The 21,617-nt window shown below is 46.0% G+C and overlaps 1 protein-coding gene across 1 annotated transcript; it reads left to right on the top strand.

Annotated features, from left to right (window-relative positions):
* The first annotated feature begins 220 nt into the window (after positions 1–220).
* PITPNB (phosphatidylinositol transfer protein beta) lies at positions 221–17,921 on the top strand. Its single transcript, XM_065033009.1, has 11 exons — positions 221–365; positions 2,332–2,362; positions 3,201–3,346; positions 5,171–5,262; positions 5,820–5,827; positions 6,419–6,493; positions 7,650–7,733; positions 11,395–11,472; positions 11,749–11,859; positions 12,217–12,339; positions 16,067–17,921. The coding sequence occupies exons 1-11, from the start codon at positions 346–348 to the stop codon at positions 16,115–16,117; spliced, it is 819 nt and encodes a 272-aa protein (XP_064889081.1). The 5' UTR covers positions 221–345; the 3' UTR covers positions 16,118–17,921.
* The last annotated feature ends 3,696 nt before the right edge of the window (positions 17,922–21,617 follow it).

Raw genomic sequence — 21,617 nt, 5'->3', positions numbered from 1 at the left:
GGGGGCGCCAGCACCGCGGGGAGCGCCCCGCGCTGACGTTACCCACGATGACGTCACCGCGCCGACGCGCGAGGCGAGGGCGGCACCGGGAGCCGGCACCCTGATTGGCTGTCCACGGGCGAGGCGGGGCGCCTGCGGCAGCTGCGCGCCCTCGGATTGGTGGCGGCCGGCGCAGGCGCACCGCGCAGCGCGCCCCGGTGCGCCCTGGTCAGGAGCGGGCGCGGGGACGCACGGCGCGGCGGGATTGGGAGCGCCGGCCCGCGGGGGGCGGGGCTTCCCCCGGAAGCGCGCGGTGCAGCATGGGCAGGCGGCGCCGGCCGCGCGTGCGCAGAGCGGCTCGGGACGATGGTGCTGATCAAGGAATTGTGAGTCCGCGCTCCTGCCGGCCCGGCCCGGCCCCCGCCCCCCGGCCCGAGCGGCTCCGGGCCCGCCCCGCCGCGCATCCCCCGGCTCCGCTGCGCGGGGCTCGCAGCGCCCGCGCCGCCGCCTCGGCCGCTCCCTGGGCACGGGCGGGCCCCGGCGCGGGGCCTCGAGGGGCCGCGGTGTCCGGCGGGCGCGCCCCGGAGCGCCGCCCCCATCCGCCCGGGCCGCCGCCGCGGGGCTCGGGGAGCGGCCGGGGGCGGCCGGAGCGCTGCGGGCCCGGGGCTGCTTTGCGCGTCTCCGCCGCTCCGCGTCCCGCGCTGCGGCCCCGAGTGGCTGCCCGTGTCCGGCCCGGCGGGCGGTCTCAGCCCCGGCCCGGGGCGAGTCGCGTCGGCACAGCGCGTGTCCCGGGGTGTCCTGGACTCCCCCGGGGCCGCTGTCCCGCCCGGCGGCGCTGCCCCCGTGTCCCGGTGCTCGGCGGTCGGTGCCGGTGCTGCTGGGGAGCAGCGCGGCTGCCCGGGGCCGTGCCGGGCTCCATCGCTCCGCGGTTCTGTCCTGGTGCCGGGAGCTCCGTGTCCCTGGGCAGGTCTTTACCCTCAGGGCTCCAGCCGGTTTGTTCCCCCTCCCGCCCCTTCACAGCCGGTAACGTGGAGCCTTCCCTCTGGCTTTAAAGCTGATGCGTAGGTTCAAAATAGTAGACGGTGGAAAGTGTGTGTGTTGGGTTCCTGAGAGGCACCCGAGGACGCTTCAGAGATTTCCCTGAGCTCCGTCTGGCCGGGCTGAGCTGCCGCCGCTGTCCCCGCACACGGGGGCAGAACCAAGGGTCCCGCTCTTGTGTGTGAGCGACAGCCTGTGCTGTCTGTCTGTCTGTCTGTCTCGTAGCTCCCACGAGAGATGGTGGGCTGTACTTATTTGTGAGTTCTCATCAGATTTCCGTGATATTGGGCTCTTTTTTAATTATTGTGTTGTTTGTCATCTTTCTTAAGTTTAAAAAAACCCTGTACCTTACAGTTCTCTATTTCCTCACCTTTCCTTGTGCCTATACATGTGCTGTACTTTCCTGATGACACTCGTATTTTACATATTGTCCTGTTGAAGACTAAGGCTGAAGTTGCCCAAAAATTTCCTGTACTGCCTCGTGAGGCACAAATGTGTCCTGACTAAGTATTGAGTCAGCGTCTGCTAATGCCCAGACAGGTGATAGATATAATAGAACTCCTTATGGGAATTTTATTGCGACTGCCCTTGGGCTATGCTGTGTTTGGAGGTAACATCGCTTAAAAGCCCTGGGAACAATGCAGTTCGCTTATGGTGATGTTTTGCGGCAATAATGACTTGTGTTGTCTTTGTCCATTTTATTGTGTTAGGTGAAACTGCAAAATGCTGCCTGCACAGTGCAGTATTGCTGTAAGAAATAAACTTCGGCATCCCTGAACGCTGCTGTGAACTGTCCAGTGTTGTGTTAGAGCGACACTGCGCATCTGAAACGTGCCGGCCTCTGCCACCGGGATGAGACACGGGCGGTGGTGGCTTTTTGAATGATTCATAACTGCTGTAATTGCCAAAATTCACGTGCGGGCTCTGAGGGCCCGCACGTTTGTCATTCTAAATTGTACAGATGGGACTGCTTACTGTGTAACACATGAAAAAAGCTCACGCGTCAAAGTTTAAATGAATTCAGCACAATAGAGAGTTGTGGCTGACCTGTGAGTAGATATTAGGTTTCCTGGCTCCTCTCTGCAGATTCTAATGTCCTCAACTCGTCTTTTTCCTTTTGTAACATATCTGTCATTGAATTTTGCTTGAGTTTGTTGCATTATATCCACACAGCCTTACAGTCACACCACATTTCTGAAAAGAACACTTGAATTAGCTCATTTTGACACTTCTTGGATGTCTTTGTTACAGTTTATGTCTCTTATCTGCAGATGAAGCCTAATTATTCATTTTGTTGAATTTGCTCTTTTTCAGCCGAGTGGTTTTACCTTGCTCCGTGCAAGAGGTATGTCCTGACCCTACCCACTCGTGTTTTGGGGCGCTGGGTGGGAAGGTGTTGGTGTCTCAGTGGGATCCAAGCGTTTCCCGTGCGTTATCACGTGTGTAACCCCCACGCACGCAAAATCGCCTCCTGCACACCAGCGAGTTTCCAAGGAGGCAAATGCCTGCAGGGAAAGAACCTTTAGTTGTGTCTGAGCCACTCTGGCCTATGAGCCTGAAAATAACTGTGCAGTTCTGTGCTGCAGCAGTTTTGCTGCTGATCAAAGTACTGGGTGACTCCAAACCTTTCCCTCAAGGTGAAGGCAGGAATCATCTTCCAAGAGCTGAAGCCGGCAGTTTAAATTGAAATTAAAGTAATGAGAGATGTCTGAACGTACATCTAAGGGAAAATGCTGCGCTTTTTTCCTTCTGCATTTTGCGTTTGATGGGTCCAGTGGGGGTGGAATCTAGATGGTTTCAGGTATTAATTTGGGAGCCTCAGAGCTGGAAATCAGTCATTTGAAAATCTGTAAACTAAAAATTCTATTTCTTTTATACAATTAAGAACAACGTACATACATATCATGCTTTGAGGATGAGAAAAATGAAGAACAGCGTATTTGTTATGCTGTACCCAAGTGTTGCATTAATATGAAACAGTCTGATTATAGACCTGTTGTTTGTGGACTAAAGATAAATTTTACCAGTAGATTGTCAAACTTTCGTAAATATTTTTATATGGTATATTTTACTTTCCTGATAATTTTGTTTGCATTACCAAATTTTCACTGGGAACAGCTAAATTTTTAATGCATTAAAAGCTTTCACTAACTTTAATATTGAAATTTTACTTCTCTTTTCAGTATCAAGTTGGGCAACTTTACTCTGTGGCAGAAGCTAGCAAAAATGAAACAGGAGGTGGTGAAGGAATTCAAGTCTTAAAAAATGAGCCTTATGAGAAGGATGGCGAGAAGGGACAATATACTCACAAAATTTACCATTTAAAGAGGTGAGAGGAACCAACACATATGATGGTCAGTTGCTATCGAGTGAGAAATGTTTAAAAGTGGGGGCAGCCTTCCATTGTTTGCTGTTCTGGGGTGCTTGTGGTTTTGTACCACTCTGTAATTTGCTGAGTTGTGCATGAATACTCTAGTGGGTGGGAAAACATGTGAAATACAGTGGATTTTAAATAATGTGGGATAGAGAAATGGAGAACAGTGGAAAATGTCCCATCTGTGAATAGGCAAATGCATCTCTAAGTAGGAGTAACTTGAATTCTTTGTATATAGCTGAAATGATGGGCTTGGTACCACAGATACTTTGTGGGATAGTCAAAGGACAGGAGTGTTGATACAGAAGGACAGAGGAAAGGAGGATAGTTGTTACATTATAAAGGAGAAATGGTTTTATGTGATCTGGTGTTTAAGAAGGAGTTCTGATGGCCTGAGTGCTCTTTAAAAACACTCTATAAGTTCTTATGGTGTGGTAGGGTGATGTTTTTCTGAGAGAGAATGGGTAAGGTAAAGAATATTTTTTGAAGGCAGCATTCATTTCAGAGCAGGTAAACCCGGGGTTATTTGGAAAACTGACACAAATGGGGTCTGAACCTCCGGGGATTAGCAGTGGGTATTGCCCCGGGGGCTGCAGCACCACACGAGCAGCCGTATTGCTGGGATTTGTGATGTGTGGCAAGTTGTGAGGCTTAGTATTCCACATGTTTGTAATTGGAGAAAGATTTTTAAAGTGGGAGAGCTGAATACATTGACAGTTGGGGGCACAAAGACAATGGGGGAAATAAATGCTGTACAGCAGCGCTGTTGAGTGTCACCCTCACGTTGAGCGTCGCAGCCGCGTGGCAGGAGGTGTGAGGGCAAACGTGGCTTGGGGCTGCGTTGTGTGGGGTTGGTGCCCCCAGTTCCTGTGGGTTGGCTTCGGGCATTGTGCTTTCAGGTGTGGACAAACTAGAGCGAAACTGGAGTGGAGACAAGCGTGGGCAGTGTGGCTTGTGTGCAAGAGCTGAAAGAATTGTGTTTGCTTTTTCCAGAAAAAGAGAAGTCCCAGATGAGTGGGACATGAGGTTCCTGCTGTGTAAAAAAAGGCATCATCAGATGGCTTTTTTTTTCCTGAATCTAAAAGAAAAGAGAACAGGAACAGAAATTGAGGGTGGAGCACCTACAGAGGTCGAACTCTATCCCTTATGCACATGCATATATGTGTGGTGTGCTTAAGTCTCCTACTTCAGGGCTTCAGCCTCAAGTAATCTAGAAAATACCAAATTGCTCTTGTGTCAGATTTTGTTACGTTTTTCCCAAACATCCAATTTTTGGCAGCAGCCACGGGCACTCTGCTGGCCCGGGGGGTGATGGTGGTTGTGCTGCCCGGGGGGAGCTGCAGGGTCCAGCACGGCTGAGGGGGCTGGTGGCACAGCTGAGCTCCAGGTCACTCGCTGAGGACCCTGCGGTGGTGCTGGAGGCTGTGGAGGTGACATCTCTTGAGTGGCGCCTTCCCTCAGCAGTTGGCATTGCTGTTCTTGAAAAGCAAGTGCAGCTTTCATTGTCATCATAATGCTTCCAATATTATGGCTCACTCTCAATTAGCTCAATTACCTGCCCCATTTTTATCTTAATTATCATGTGATCAGTAACAATGTTGGATTTCCTGCATATTTAACAGTGGGTACCTTGGACATCATCACCTTTAAAGCGCTTAGGTAGAATCACAGAATCACACAGATCACACATGTGCCTTTCTTATTAGAGTGGGTGAAATCAATGAGGAATTTCAGCTGGCAAATACTTAAAAACTGTCGTGGATGTTTGTTTTTCCCCAGTAAAGTTCCAGGGTTTGTAAGGATGATCGCTCCAGAAGGCTCCCTGGTGTTCCACGAGAAGGCCTGGAACGCGTATCCCTACTGCAGAACAAGTAGGTCACCTGCTGTGTGTTTCGCTGTCAGTGTGCAGTCGAGGGATAGTCTTAAATGGTTTAGGGGAGGAAAGAGAGTGCCATCAAGTGGAAAATATATTGCAAATTTTAATGTGATCTCTTCTGAAAAGGAGAGTTTCTGCAGAGCAACCTCTACACACCGGTTACTGGTTCCTACAGTCTGGGTGTCCCTGGGATAAGCTGAAGAGGTGATTCTCTTCAGGTCTAGAACAGAGCAGGTTTGAAAAGAGTTTAGTTCTTCATAGTCTGCTAGCATAGGTGACCGCTTTATTTCATTGCTTTTGATTCCATGCATTCTAAGAGTAGGCTCTTTGTGTTGCTGTTGATCCGTTTGAACTATCGTGTCACAGGCTCCTCAGGCTGGCAGGTCAGTGTGCTGGGCGCTGACTTGCTGCACACAAATGCTGTCACACTCATGTTGAACGTTTCTTGTGCTGTGCAGCAACTGTGACGTGTGGGACTTTTCAGAAACTATTGTATCTAACAATGGTTTGTGTTTCCTTTTTGTTTTCATTGCATGTGTTTCCAATGACCAGTTGTGACGGTGAGTATTTGAATTACTACCCATCCTGTGTTGGTTTTTTTGGAAATGTATTTTATCTGTTGTTACTGCTACAATTGACTCTGACTCTAGCAAGCTCGCTCCAGCCTTTTCTATGTGTCTTGCCAGGGTTGCTGGCATAGAGCTCTGTGTTACTTTGTCTGAACATGGCTATAATTAGAAATAACTGTAATTTTTCAGATAAACACTTTCATTTTTTTGCATCTTCTTTTATGCCTTATTAATGATTTGAAAATTGCTTTAACATAGAGGTAAAGAATTTCAGGGTTGAGGAAAAGGGATGGTAAATGACAGTATTATTTCTATTTGTGTGCACAGGGTTAGAGTTGAATTTCTCAAACACGACTGGTTTTAATTTAGTACTTACTGCTGTAGCTGATACTTAACGTTTTGATACTAGTTATCTCATTGTACCTATATCTATGTGTAGGTAAGTGGGCTAGTTTTTTATAATTTAAATAAAATCTGTCACTAATCAAGTCTTTGTAGTGGATTATATGTAACTACCATTTATTTAAACTTTAGGCAGAGAGGTTTAATCAGACTCATGACTTGTTATTTTAATTCTTACAGAATGAATACATGAAAGATGATTTCTTCATAAAAATTGAGACCTGGCATAAACCGGATTTGGGGACATCAGAGAACGTGAGTTGGGATTTAGATACCAAGCACTAGTAATACTTTCAATACAGAGTCATCCAGATAAAGTATTCTATATGTGCTAATGGTGGAGAATTACTGCATAAAGTCAAAGCCCTAGCAGTGATTAATGTAAAACAAGAAAAGCATTATTCAAATCCCTTGGAGATGGTCAAGCTGTCTCACCTAACGTGATACAAGAACAAGAAGAGGTTGAGTTTTTTTATATTGAGGTCAATGCAGATGCTTGATTGTCGCTGAAATATTTCAATGGATTTTCAGTAAGGTCTTTTTAATTTCACCTTCTCTTACTGTAGACATGCTAGTGCTACTTAGGCTGACAAGTTTGTTTGAAAACAGGATTCACGGGGCTTTTGGAGTTTATCTGTAGAGTTATGTATTGAAGCTGCTTCTGTAAATTTTCCAGGCTGGCGATACTCTCATTTTCCTCCCTAGACAGTCGATTTGGTTCACCGGTCTCTTCAGGAGATTTTTTTATCTATAGTGACAAACATATTTATAACCCATCCGCAAAGGAGCGTTGTCAGTGTATTTTCAGTGCCTGGATGAACTGCGGCACGGGCTGTGCTGCAGAGGAGGGTGTTTCTTGGAGAGCCCCGCTCGCTCTGTCAGTTTAGGGATGCTGAACAGCGCACAGCTGGTTGCATCGTCAGACCTTTGTACCTTCGCGCCGCACACACTTCATCTTCTCCATACTAAAGGCAGCCCTATGATTTGGGGAACCTACTAGATTTAGGCAGACAATTGAAAGCTGCCATATTTGTGCTTTGGAATTCATGCGGCTTCTTGCTAGATCAAAAAGCTTGTGCAGATTATTGGATGGGTAATGTTTCTAATTAGAGCTTGATTTCATTAGTGCTAACAAACGTGACAACAGAATACAGTTTAATCTTAAATCCAGTTTTCTTGAATGTACAAGACGTGAAGACACTGTGCTGGTTTAAAACTGGTTAGTGAGTGAACCAAACTGTAGCTGTGGAGGTTGTTCCCTTTTAGAAAGGCAGAGGAAGAAAGGATGGGGTTTGAGAACACTGCCTAGATGAAGTCCAGAAAAAAATCCATGCCATGCATACATACCGCATGAGGTATGCCACTGTGTTAGGTGCCAGCATGGAAATCATTCCTTTTTCTCTTTTTGCAGGTGCACAATTTAGATCCAAACACATGGAAGAGTGTTGAAATTGTCCATATTGACATTGCAGATAGAACTCAAGTAGAACCAGGAGTAAGTACACACTCTGCTGCTGGGATGTGGATGCATCTTGCAGTTGGTTCCGTCGATGCTTTGTGTTGATTGTGAATAAACTAAAATGGTATGGATTTTACCCAACTCATCTGTGGATGTACATGGGTGAAATGTTTGGAGAACCTCCCTGTGAACCAAATCAATGCAGTGAAGAATCGTTTTGCTGTCCCGTGTTGTTTCAAACATTCCACGTGGCTGTAGGGCTGAACTGGTAGGTGAATGTCTGCCGTGTTTGTTCTCTTGGACGTGCTCTCAGTGCCCAGCGTGGCTGGTGCCCGTGCCCCCGCACAGTTGGGTGGTGCCGCTTGCCCGCGGTGCTGCCAGGTCCCTTCATGCCCAAGGCTGGCAGGCACTGGATGATAAATGTTTTCTTTTTGGCTCAGGGCAGAGATCTGTCTAACTCAGCATTCTGTTAACTGCCAGCAGCAGATACTTGTGGAAGGATAAGAAACTTGGGATGTACCAGAAGCTGGGAGATGCATATCTCTGAGAGATCAGTCTGTATTTAGTGGTCAGACCTGGCCTGTTGCGGTTATTAGCCACCTATACGCCTGTGAGCACATCTAATCCACTCACAGTGTAGCCCATCATTGCTCAGGAATACTTGGGACTCGTTTTCACCACGTGATTCGTTTCCATTTCATCTCCCAGAAATTCAGTTTTGCAAAGTCCTGACTTCATTAAGTAAAGACTGACTTTGTGCTCAGACTCCTGTGCAGACTTTGGTAAGTGAGTTATCCACAGCTGACACCCCTTACACCTGCTTGTTGCCCCTTCCCTGGACAGGCAGGGGTTAGTTGGGCAGCAGAAATTCTCTGAGACCCATACTTGCAGTCTCTTCTGCTCCAAAAAGTTGCAGTTTCTGGCCTTTGTTTTCTCTCTCTTTACCACTTATGGCTCCAAGAGAGACTTTGCGTCTATACTAATATCTTTATGAAGTTTGGGTAATGGAACTCAAGGGTTTTTTTCAGCTACATCAGAGTGACAAGCCCGTCCTGCCCCACACGCTTACTTCATGCCTTGGGAAGGCTGCTGGTTTTGGGCAGTGCGTGTCCCTGTGGAGCATGAGGTGTTCTCCACCTGTTCTATTTCTCCAGAGATTCTTTTCCTACAGTTTCTTCATTTGTTCATGGACATTAGTGCAGTCAGTCATTCACTCTGTGGGGTAGTTTCTGAAATCATATGCGTTTCATGGTACTTTTTTGTGACTATGCTGCTTGTTTGGGAATTACCATTCTAAGTGGCTGGGTGGGGGTTTTGGTGTGCTAATTTTTTTAGGAAAAAGGAATAGTCAGTGTTGCCAAAGGAGAGTTTTTATTTGTACATTTATTTTCTCAGTCACAGTTTAGCCTGGAAAACCAACTGAAAGGTACTGTCTTGGGTACGTTGGGGCTACATTCATAAGCTTCAAAAGATTTAATATATTCAAGATTTATCCTTTTGTTCAGTGAACGAAACTTGTCTAATCCATTGTAGTGTAGCAGTTACTTTAGTTTCGGAACTACAATCAGCATAAATATAAAAATAGTAAATTTCTTTAAGATACTAATGGCATGCATATGTTAACTCATGCTCATTTAAGTATGTGTAGAAATAATTTGGCCAACATCTGTGGCTTTCTTTACATATAAATTTAACCCTGCCCTCTCTTAATCATCTCCAGCATACAATCTATTCAGCTTTATGTGATTTGTATATAAAAACCACTTCCCAGGAGAATAAGCCTTTTGAAAGAGTAAGCAGAAGCGAACACTTGGTTGACATCAGAAGAGGCTGCATTTTTGGAAACAATTTCTAAGAAAGTAGAGTGTAGTGGAAACAAAGAAATTGAAATCAGGTTTATAGCTATTTTTGTACAATGAGAAATCAAAACTAATGCAGTTTTGAGTTGAAACCCCATACATGGTGTCCACCTGCCTGGTTAGTCTTACACCACTCACTCTCTGCTCAGGGAGCTTTTTCCAGGAATCTGCAGATAAGACATCAGACTTGTGTCGTTTTTATCTTGGGTTCTAAGTTTTCTTGAAGTCGTTCTGTCCTGTAGATACGCTTTTGAGTTCTATACTACCTGATAGAATGAACTATGTGCTGTTATTGCTTTTAGCAAGTCTTATAAATAAGAATGAGAACTGTAAAGAAGCGCCCAGATTCTGGGTTTGTTGCAATTATTACTTTATTGTTCATGGCTCACAGTTTCTCTGAATAATTCTTTATAATGATTTGTTGCATTCATGCATATTATACTGAGATTTTGAGCAGAAACTGCCTATGAAATTATATTTGTGTATTTCTTTGGAAAGGTTTTTAGCTCCTCTATATTGTTATGGTGCTACATAATGATGTTTTGCCTGTCTAGCTTTCAAGAGGGCTTCAGGGCTTTTCAGCTGTAATATTTGTTCCAACACCCGCCTGTTTTTCTTCCTAAGAAGGACTTGTTGCCGTCAGGAGTTAAGCTCTTGCTGCACAGATATTTTCCTTGAACTGTGCTAAGAACTGTTGTTTATTTGTGTTTTGGCTTCAGTCCAGTCTTCTTTCCTTGCATGCTGGTAGGGTTTGTGTATTGAGAGAGCTCCTACAATGCTCCCTTGTCCGTCTCGGCTTTATTCTAGGCAGGGTTTTTTCTATCCTTAACAGGCTTTGGGTTAACCAAGTCTTGGTTCAAAGCTTCTGTCTGTGGTCTTTAGCACAGAAAACTTTACCATGACTCATCTGTTTTCTTTGAATTTTTGTTTCACTCCTACATTTTACTTGTAGATAGCATTTTTTCCCAGTGTTTCCAGCTGTGCTTATATGTGGGTCCTAAACACAAGGGCAGAGCTGCTTTTTGTCTGTCCCTGTGCAGTGAGGTAGGGTGACAGGTGATGTCCTGTCCTGGGGACTCTGGTGTCCCTGTGGCATCCAGCCTGATGCCACGGCGTAAAACACCAGGTATGTAGGTGAGTTTAAATGCCAAAACACAGATTGCATATGCAAGCAAAGTTCTTATCGTAGCATGTTTTCTGATCACAGCGTATTTGAAAACTTGCATCCTACGGTGCGTTTCTATAACCTTGTGTGGTGTATATGCCATAGTGTAGAGGTGTGAAGCACTTCTGGTATGAGACACCACAAGTTTTGTTAGCGAATGTGATTTTTAATATTAAAGTTTTGGTGGATTTTTGGGTGAGCAGTCTGCTACTTGGAAATATTGATGGTTTTTGTTGATATTTTTGCTCTTATTATTTTTTCAGGAAGGAGGTTGCACTGCAAAGGCAGAAATTGCCGAGTATATTTCACTTCAATCATTCTTTATCCATTCCTATAGCTTGATCCTTTTCCCATTGTCTTCTATCCAGTGTTTCAGTGTTATTGTTAAAAGGCAGTTATAATCAGTCATTTTTTTCCACCCAAGGACTTGGGGGGATGGAAACACTATTGCATTCAGCCTCCAGAATATGCAGGACCTGAGGGCCCGAGTAGGTTGCAGCTGGTGGCAGGCACCGTAACTCATGTGCTGTCTGCTGAAGCTCTTGTAGATGAAGGAATATACACACATATGTGTGTACGTATATATATATATATATATATATATATATACACACACACACACTGTTTTGTTTTTTTTCTGGACTCTCAGGTGGTGTTTTTTCTTATATTACAGGACTACAAAGCTGATGAAGACCCTGCATTATTCCAGTCGGTTAAGACAAAGAGAGGACCTTTGGGGCCAAACTGGAAGGTACTGAGAACTGACATTACAACCTTATGAAAGCTTTATCAGCAGAAAGAAAAAGTTCACAGTTCCATGGAGACTAGCAGTGTGTGTCTTAAAGCAGGGGGCAGGAATTGAATACTTATTTATAATCATAGTAAAATAATTCTGATAAATTAATAATATAATTTATAATTCTAGTATATGACTTCAAATTATAATTTCTAATAATTATATTAACTAAGTTTCACTGAAGTTAATTTTTCAAGAAATTAAAAATTTCTTCCTGTTACCCATAAACAGAAAGAGCTGGCAACTGATGAAGAGTGTCCTAAAATGTGTGCTTACAAGTTGGTGACTATCAAATTTAAATGGTGGGGACTGCAGAACAAAGTCGAAAACTTTATACAAAAGGTAAGTGCTTCCCCGGTGCTGGGGTGTTGCTGGGAGGTGGGACGGCCGGCGCACAAGGCAGATTTTAAAAGCATTCTTCAGCATTTTCAAATACCATGAATTGCTGAACTTCCTTGAAACTTTGTTTTGATAGTGAAATTTGTGGGGTTTTTTTGGTTGTTGTTCCTGTGTTAAAGCATGTGAGAAGTGACCCTGCTTTAAAATTGGATCCAGGAATGTGAGAGGACTGAACCTGCAGCAGTTTGAAACTGCATGCACCTAAAGATTATAGCTTTTCCAATTGAGCAGCGGCAGTCACTTCACTGGTCTTTGGCAGAATGTAAGCCTGTTATCTAATGTTTGCTTATCCTCTTAAAGCAAGAAAAAAGGATATTTACCAACTTTCATCGCCAGCTGTTCTGTTGGATTGACAAGTGGATTGATTTGACTATGGAAGACATCAGGAGGATGGAGGATGAAACCCAGAAGGAGCTGGAGGCGGTAAGGATGCTTTCGGGAGGCTGATGTTGTGCTGTCTGGCTGTGGGTTTATCTGTTGGGGAACTGACGCAAGCGATGTTGTGTCCACCCCTTGTGTGTGTTTGGGCAATTCCTGATGGACCTTAAAGCTCCTTTAGTGATTCTCCTGTGCAGACCCGTGCACTTCGAGCTTCTGCACACTCTGGTGTGTCAAGCTGGAAGTGGCTGCACGATGACTATTTCTGATGTCACTGAATCCAGAATGTCCACCCTTGGCCAGCTCTTTATTCGGTACCATACCCATTGCACAAAGTCCCATTCAGTCCCTTTTTACCACTTGTCAGTTAGAATTCAAAGCTGTCATCTTGCTTTTCCATCATGCACCTTGCTTTGTTTCATTTCTAATCATCATTAGATCTGATCACTTTTTCTCTTCAGACGTCTTCAAGCAAGCTTTACTATGCCACACGACAGTGGTTCCACTCATCCTGATTAGCACAAAACTGGGCATTTCACTTGCAAAAAGGAAGTCAGTAAAATTAAGAGCCCGATCTGTCTTTGGAACGATGGCTGGAAGGAAACTCATCCATAGGGCCCTTTCTCTACTCTTTTCTTGAAGCACTAGAGGACCATCACAGACAGGAAACCTCCTGTAGTGGCTTTCCAGAGCCTGACCTTTGGCGTGAATCTTTCTCATTTTAAATCCTGCTTGGTTTTAAGTTCTTTACAGTCTTTGGATTTGCAATTCTATTTCCTTCCCATTTTTGCCAATTGCTTTAAGCCCCAAACCCATTCAGCTTTTCGCTTTCCTTCCCTTGTCTTCCTGCTTTCAAGACAAGATGTCTTCAGGTATAACTTGCTTTTTTGCCCAGTTTAACTCATTCCAGCTGCCATCCGTCTTTGAACAGATCGCCTGGTGCTTTAGACCTGCTGTTGACAGTGGTTCTGAAGTGCGGTTTTTGGTTTGTGCCCAGCACTTCTTTTCTTTTAGTATCAAAACTGGCTGCAGCTCCTCCAGCCCCAGTTGTTCTGCTCTCCACGTTTGGACTTTATGAGCTGTGTGGAGCCGTCTTGCATTGCCTAGAGAAGTTTTCTGGGCTGGGAAGAGGCTTTTCTTCACTCTTCTGTGTGTCAAGAGGTAGATGCTCTGAGCTGGTAAAACCAAACTTTCTTTTCAAATAAGCCAAAGGGTTTGTCTGCTTGGGCAGTTCCCAGAATATGCTTTGGAAGAGAACGATGTTCACTCCCTCTTGCAGATATTCTGCTCTCTCATTGGCATTTGGATATTTTTGATTATGCAGGTGTTATCTCAAATGATGTGGATTTCTTCTTTAATTCTACTTTAGGTGGCTCTAGGCATAGGTTCTGGTGTTCCTGGGGGTGTAACCACTTTGCTCGAACGGATTATTGTCCGAAGTGCTCTCTTTGGCACACCTGTAGTTCTTTGTTTGGACTGAGATGGACTTACCCCATTTCTCTGGGGAGGGTGGTGGCAGTGCAGGGAGTGCAGGCCAGGCGTGTGTTGGAGAACGCAAACAGCCCTTGACACGTGTGCGTGAGGATATTTCCCTTTTGTGTCTCTGTGGATGTTTGTCTTCTGGTAGACAAAGTTCTGTTTTGCATTTCTCACTGGTAAGTAACTTCCTTTAGATATTTTTTGCAAAATATTTGTTACTTTTTAGTTCTTACCTTAAGCAAAACCCAGAACACCTGTCTCTGGGTGTAACACTTGCCCTCTTTCTTAAATATCAAATGTATTTATTTAGTATTTTCTTGTTTTGCAAAGCAATGCAAATAATTTATTTCAAATAGCTTGTTGTGTAAGATGTTAGCATCAGGAACTTAAGTGTGTTATTTGCTGAAGAAGTCAGTTTTTCACCAGAGAAATGTGTTTAGTTACACTAACACAGGTTTTCTGTGTATATTGTGAAATGTGAGAGGAGTGGGGACCTACTGTTAAATTTTAGTCTTTTAAACTGTTATAATAGGGGTATCTACAAACACCTATAAATGATGCAATTTTGAGGTTTTTGTGGTGAAGTGCGTTATTGGACAATAACCTAAAGGCAAAAATGCCACTGCCAAATAAAACGTGAATGCCGATTTTATCCCAAATCACTTAAGTTTCATATTTAACTACATCATCCATTGTGCTAAACAGTAACTTTGATTAAATCCCAAGTATACCACAAAGCATTTGTTTTATGGCCGCTGGGAAGTGAGCACTGAGCGATAAGGTGCTTAATGTGACGAGAATATCGTCACGTTTCCATCCCTGCAGATGAATAGCCGGCTGTGTTGGCAGCGTTGCACTGCGCAGTTCCGTGATGCTTAAAAACAAACCACGGCAGAAAGGAAGCCGAGTACCATTGGCAGCGTTACATTTCCTTACACACATCGCTTTCTGTTGCTGTTCCCTTTCTCATTAACACCCTTTCTTCTCCCTGCCTTGCGCTAACCTTTCTCTTCAAAAATCTGTGCGGTTTGGTTCTTTTGTCCTGTTCTTCACGTTCAGTTGATTTTTCTTAGGTTTTTTTTTTTATAGTCAGGATTTCTGCTTTTGTTCCTTTTTTCTTACTCTCTGAATCCTCACCAGTGTTCTTGCAGAGTTTCTCTGTCCCAGCCCATCCTTTTCTCACTGTTTCACTGGGTTTATGTGTCTGATTCGGGGAGATGAGGAGCGCCTGTGCTTCATCAAACACCCACCAGCTGGTCCCCACCAAAACCCCTGCGTACCCCTGTCTGCAAACCCTCAGCTGGAGCTGAGCTGGTCTGGCCAGGGAAACACCGTCTGGTCATGTCCATGGTTACTTCTCTCTTACTAACCAACAGCGCGAGAGGTTCTTTATGTGGGAGCTCACGGTTTTATTTTACGTTTAGATGCGTAAGAAGGGTTCCGTTCGAGGCACTTTGGCTGCTGACGTCTAGAGGAGTTCTCTGTAGGTTCTGAGGCATATCAAGCTGTGTAAGTCATGCTGGTTGGAAAAGGAGAAAAGGGATTAATGTTCTGATGGATGGGAATTGCTGGCAGAAATCATCTAAATGGACGTATGTCCAGATAACACTTCTGGGCCTTGCCTCCCTCCTGTTTGATAACCTGTGGTGATCAACAGCTGGAGATGACCCAGGTGTCCAGGGTACAGAGACCTTCTCCCGGTTCCTTGTGCTGATCTGGCACAGACACCTGGAGTGTGTGACCTGGTGTCACCCCAGTGCTGCGCCGAGCTCCGCAGCCTGCGAGCACCCCGGGCACGGGGGGACGGTCAGCGAGCGTCATTCTGCTGCACACCCGGTAGCAAAGTGACCCGTGGACTCAGTCCACGCCATTCAGGGACGCTGTGGACTGTCATCTTCTGTTAACATGCTTGAAATCCAGTTCCACACCGATATTTGTGTTAAAACTGTTGCTGTGGGAGCAAGCTTTTGAGTATGTGTTCCCGTACTTTAACGCTGGTGTTTCCCGCTGTGAGTGTTTTAATTCGGATGGGACCCCCAGCCAAAGCAGTTCTAAACTCCTGCTGACCAGCGCGAGGCTCCTGCGAGCCCGGAGCTGCTGCCCACCAGCGAGGACAGCGCCCAAATTAAGATTCCCTAACGAGTCTTGCGTTGCTTTGGTGTGGTTTGCTCAGTCCTGGTGGCGTTTTGACTGCCCTGCCCTATTTTTCTTGGAGATTAATAAGGCTGCTTATTTGGGACTTACCGTTTGACGAAACTATTAATGCTTAACTGTGTATTTTCTTTCTCTGCAGTTACGTAATCAAGGCCAAGTCAGAGGAACAAGTGCTGCCAATGATGAATGATGGATTTAACCGTCACATGCAGTGTTATACAAACGTGTGTGTGGATGCATGATTATTTGTATATAATTATATATACGCACATGCATACTGAAGGGGGTTGCTACAGTGTCTCCAGGGTACTATACCTGTCCTCGGCAAAGACTCAAAGGAAACTGCTTTCATTATGTATACCCGAAACAAATAAAAATCAACTGAGTAGTGTCATTTAAAGGATGAATTAACTGCGTATGTTTCATGAATGTCAATACTGGACCAATTTATTCCCTTCTTGTTTTTTTCCTGTCTTGAGTCACTCTGCTCTAACTTGCCCATATCTCATTGTAAAGAAACAAATTCAAATAAGTTAATTTCAGTTTTGTGTCTTCCCTATGTGACTATTTTTGGAATAGGAACAATGAATGTATTTATAGCTATTTATTTCTGGATTGTCATTATCCTGTAGTCAAAACAGAAAGGAAAAAAATCTATTAGTGGAAATTGGAAGACTTTTACTGTTGAATAAGTTTAACACGAACTTTACCCATTCACTGATTTAAAAGAAAAATCATGTTTTATTGGACTTTTGTATATTGAAATGCTAATGTTTTTTCTTCATTAAAATTGGCAAGATTAAGGAAGAATGGCTTGTGATTTCTAAAATAATTACAACTTGAAATTTCCCAGAAGCTGGCTCTTTTAGACAAAGATACTGACAATACTTGTGGAGTATTTCAAGTATAGCTTAGGCCGTGCAGTGAAGGTGAAGGGGGGTGACGAGCCCTTCCCTAAAGTAATACTTACTGAATTCACTGTTTTCCAGCTTCCACTTTGGAAGCTACGCAAATGGTCTTGATTTCATACGCGTTACACAATGGAATATAATTGTGATTTTTAGCTCTTTTCATGTTGAAAATACACTTTAAAAGAGATGTATACTTTCAGATACGGTGAAAGTTTAAATTGTCGCATCTGACGTATTTCTCTGGTATTTGTTAGGAGTAGACACATAAAAGATGGTGTAATAAAGACCTCCTGTAGATCGCTCTCAAATAGGGAAAAAGTCTTGAGCGTTTTATAAGGAAATATTCAGAGCATGTCATAGGTATTATCAAAATGCTTGCTAGATCAGAAACAAGTTAAAGTTCTGTTAATGCCTGGTGTCCTCCCAGCATCCCCAGAAACCCCGGTGGGGCAAGCCCTGCCCGAGCTTCCATCTTCATCACCTCACGGCCGCCCGGGTGTCCTGGTGTCCCTGGGACCTGCCGTGCTCACCGGAGCAGCGACCCCGTCTCCAGCGCGGGCAGCGATGGGTTCCGGGGGACCAGCTGGATGTGCCCCAATGGGCGCTGCTGCTGCAGCTGCGTCTGCTGGGCTTGGGCACTCGTGCATCTCTCGTCTCTGCGCCCTCCTGCCCTCCCTGCTGCAGGTTTGGGCTTTTTTCCCCCTTTGTGGATTAGCAGTTAAATGGTTATTTGTCCTCTGTACCAGCAGGAGGTTGCTTTTGTAAATATTCATAGAGAAATGCGCGCACACACACATTACGTGATTTTAACAGTGCTTGCAGCCAGGAGAGCTGCTGCACACCTGGGAACCCAAGGGCTCGGTTCTCTCTTTGGTGCTGGAACATGAGTCCCACTGACATCAATGAGAGTCGTAACGCAAACTGAGGGAAAGGGACCCTACAGCTTCATGGGTTTGGACTAGTTGTGAAAATTGGAGAGAATCTTGTAGTGAATGTAAAATGTTTAGTTTACTTTGGCAGTCTCTGGTGTGACCTACAGTAAAACAGTCAATGAAATTTAATTAAATAAACTTGATCATAAAATGCTCTGTCTCTTGTCTTAGGTATTAGTATTTGCAGCTTGCTAATGGACATTTAGTTTTATTGAGCTGTATGGGAAGGTTGGAGTCCTCTAAGGCTGCTCCCCAGCGGTTGTGAGCTCAAAGCGGTGTGAACGTGAGTAGTGATGGGGAGGAAAGGGCTTGTCTGGAATGTTTTGCTTTAGGATTTCAGGCTGAGCAGCACAACTGCAGCTGGTCCCTCGCTGCTCTAGAGCGGGCAGAAGGTGTTTTGCTGCTGTGGTGACTCCCCGCTGCGGTGCCAGGCTGATAGTTCCACACGCACTTGTGTTGGATGCACTTGGTCGGCAGTGGATCTGTGTGTGTGTCACCGCTGCTGCTGCCCCTCGCCGTGCCAGGGGTCACCCCAGTGTGTGGAGGGGATGGGGTGTCAGGGAATGGGGTGTCAGGGGGCAGCTGCAGCCGCGTTAGCGCTGGGGAACGGGCCATGGGACTCACCAGCTGCAGAGCCTGGTGGCCACGCGTGGCTCCTTTGTGCTGAAGTAGTGAAGAATCACCCCTGCACCACACCTGAGGAGGCGGCACAGACATCGGTGTCGGCTGGCAAGGACGTCTGAGAACCCTTTGAGGTCGGGGTAAGATCGCGTGAGTACAGAATGTTTCTGTGGGGTCTGGTTCTCTTCGGGCAGGTGGAAAGGGTTTCCCAGGGACACGTTCTCAGGTGGGTCTCTGCTCCAGGGCGATGCCACCGTGTGAAATGGTTCTCGGAGGGACAGCTCTGCCTCTCTCCAGGCAGGTCTCTGCCCGCTGAGCCCGTGTAATCGCCTGCTGTCAGTTGAAACTTGTATGGCTCCTTTTGGTAAACGCAAAATTGAATTCTTCTTTTTACTACACAGCTTGTTTAGCTTCCAGATGGCAAACCAACATGAAGTAATGGAAGTGCAACACAGTTTTGTTATAATGGATATGTAAACGTGATATTTATTCACTGCAATAGACTGCTGTGAACCATATTCCAGCAATAACCTTTTAAATCCATCACTTGGCTGCACATAAGTGTGGTCTGAAAGGTACTTGTCAGGAATCTGGTTTTTTGTTTGTTTGTTTCTCTGGAGGACTTTTTTGATTGTTGAAAGAAAAGGAGGAATGTTTTCCATTTTTTTGCCTGAATGTGTGGATTGGGAAATGTCAGGAAAAAAATCTGCTGAGGTTTGTCTTTTGAGATTTTGGGTGAGTTGGATTTTTCTTTCACCCTAACCCCTTTCTAACTGCGTTCTGAACAGTCTGAAAATGTCTTTGATAAGACAACTTACTAGGAATTTCCCAAAACTCAGACAAGTCAGCCATATTTAGGAGCTACGTCACATATTAAAATTGCTCTTGCCCTGTGAGTCACACGCAGCTGGCAGGGTGAGCACAGCCCGGTCCCTGCTGTTCCCCCCGTTCTGGGATTCCTGACTCCGACATCACCCATTTCACCGTGTCCATCACCGCCAGATCTGCTTTTCCAGAGGTGAGCACCTGTGTGTAAAACGTGGTTGTTCTTCTTCATCACTCCATGGACCTCCAGTTCACTGTTTCTGTAAATAAATGGGACCCTTTTGCAGGAGGGTGCTGGAGGCACAGCAGTGATCTCCCTCCATGAAGACCAGTGGGACTTGGTGCCAGGTTACTGGGTAACCATGTCATTTCTCCCCATTTTTCAGCTTCTCGGGCAGAAGGCCGGTGACCCCTCGCTCCTGTGGGCAGCAGCCGGTGCTGGTGCCGGGGCTGCTCCAGCCCGGTGGGCACTTGGTCCAGCCAGCGCTTGGACCAACGGCTTGGGATGGAGATGTTCAAAACCGGACGGGGATGACGGTCAGAGGCGATGGGCTGTTTGCAGGCAGAGGTGACGCACCTACCAGCAGCACAACCAGGGCTGCTCCTGGCTCGGGGCTGCTCCTGCAGCGGTGGGTAATATCAGTCTAAAATGTTGTCTTGCCACGTGCAGCTTCTGTTTTCTCACCTGTTGTTGGATGTGTAGTTTTAACACCTCAGTGCACTGCTACTGTCTGCCAACATCCACCAGCAAAAGCGGAGGATCAATATTGCTCCTGTCATTCAAAAACTACACATTTACAGCAGCTGAATTTATGACCAGCAGCAGCATGGCACCGACACGGGACAGTCACAGTGTTGAATGGGCAGATAAACCTGCCCTGGGTCTGGTGGTGATGTACAAGAGATTCCACGTCTTTGCTCTGCATCCTTTGAACGCCCGAGCTGCTGAGCAGCATTGCCTTAAGGCCTTATTCCTACTTTGTTTTTAACTGTGCCTGACAGATGGATTTTAACATCGTGATCTCTCCTCAAAGAGCTGGGCTAAGTAAACGCTTCACTTTAAATATTGAAATAGTGTGATTAGGCTTGTCAGGAAGAATAAAATAGCCTTGTAAGAAGCTTGCAACCTGTTTGCCATAGAGCTTTCTCGTACAGATGTTGGCTGTGACACAGCACACGAGCATCCCTGTGCTCTCCTGGGCGAGAGGCGTTGAAGGAGCGGTTTGTGCCGGGAAGGGTGCAGCGAGCTCCGTCACCTGCCGCAGCACCGGCACCGCGGGTGCAGGGACACACCACGCACAATGCAGTCACCAGTGCCCGGGGATGCACGTGCAATCCAAACCAGCCTTCAGCAGGTGACACCGACCACCCCGCGTTGAATTTTGATCCTGCCATCCTCAGTTGACAGCTGTGATTTTAGAAGAAAGGCCGGTGTTTGTGGAGGTGTGACGGGAGAGGTTTCAGCCCTGGGTGGGTGTTTGGTGCCCGTGGCTGCCGGCCGGGCTCTGTCCCGCCACAAACAGCAGGAATGGCTCATTAGCTGATGCCAAATTCTTCTGATCTCAGTTCCTTCTGTTTGCTGTTGCTGTTCAACATTAACTGGCCTCAGCATCTTCCTTCTGTTCCAGCCGGCAGAGCGAGCGAGCACTGCTGGAACCCCACGGGTCCTCTCTGCTGCGCAGGGACCGTATGTCCTGCCCACACCTCTGCTGCCCGAGCCCTCAGCATGCTCGGAGGGTCTCGCTCTGCTCTTGGCTTCCCTCCGAGCAGATGGTAAAAGTGCTGTTGTGCACGTCCTGGGCCCCACGGAGCCCCTGTGCTGGGGGGTGGGGGTGCACAGCGCAGACCCTGCAGGTTTGCAGCAAGCTGGAAATACTGCAGGTGGCCAGAACCTCTGTCCCAGCCCTGGGGGAGTCCCTCCTGTACCTCCTGCTCTCAGGTGCTCTTCTTGTATTTTTGGCTGAAAGGAAGAACTTGTGGCTGAAGCAGTTGACATTTTATGTATTGCTAAATCATAATTGCTTGGTCAGAAGTGATGGAACAGTAAGAACTGCAAGTCCATGTTGGTTACACGGGTGGACAGCACTGCTCCGTGTGTGGCTGGTGTTCACCTCTGCAGAGCTGTGCGAGAATTCGGACCTGGCTGACAAGTAGAAAAGCCCGGTGATGTTGAAACTGCAGTATCTCAGGTATCTCAGCCCGTTGCTTTCTGTGCTCGTTTGTCCTTCACCACTGTCAGGTGTCCCAACCCGTCTGCACTTCTGCTCATGCAAAGCTCCTTAAGAAAAAGGCTAGAAAGTAATGTGGTTTATTAACTTAGTTTGCAATGTTCGTAAGATTCCGAAAGGTATTTCCTTTAAACAAGTTCTAAAGTGTTCTCTGTTTTATAGATGCAGTTTCC

The sequence above is a fragment of the Columba livia genome, chromosome 17 (genome assembly GCF_036013475.1).
Source record: "Columba livia isolate bColLiv1 breed racing homer chromosome 17, bColLiv1.pat.W.v2, whole genome shotgun sequence".
NCBI lineage: Eukaryota > Metazoa > Chordata > Aves > Columbiformes > Columbidae > Columba > Columba livia.
The sequence above is the reverse complement of the archived record's forward strand: the minus strand, read 5'-3'. Positions and strand labels throughout refer to the sequence as shown.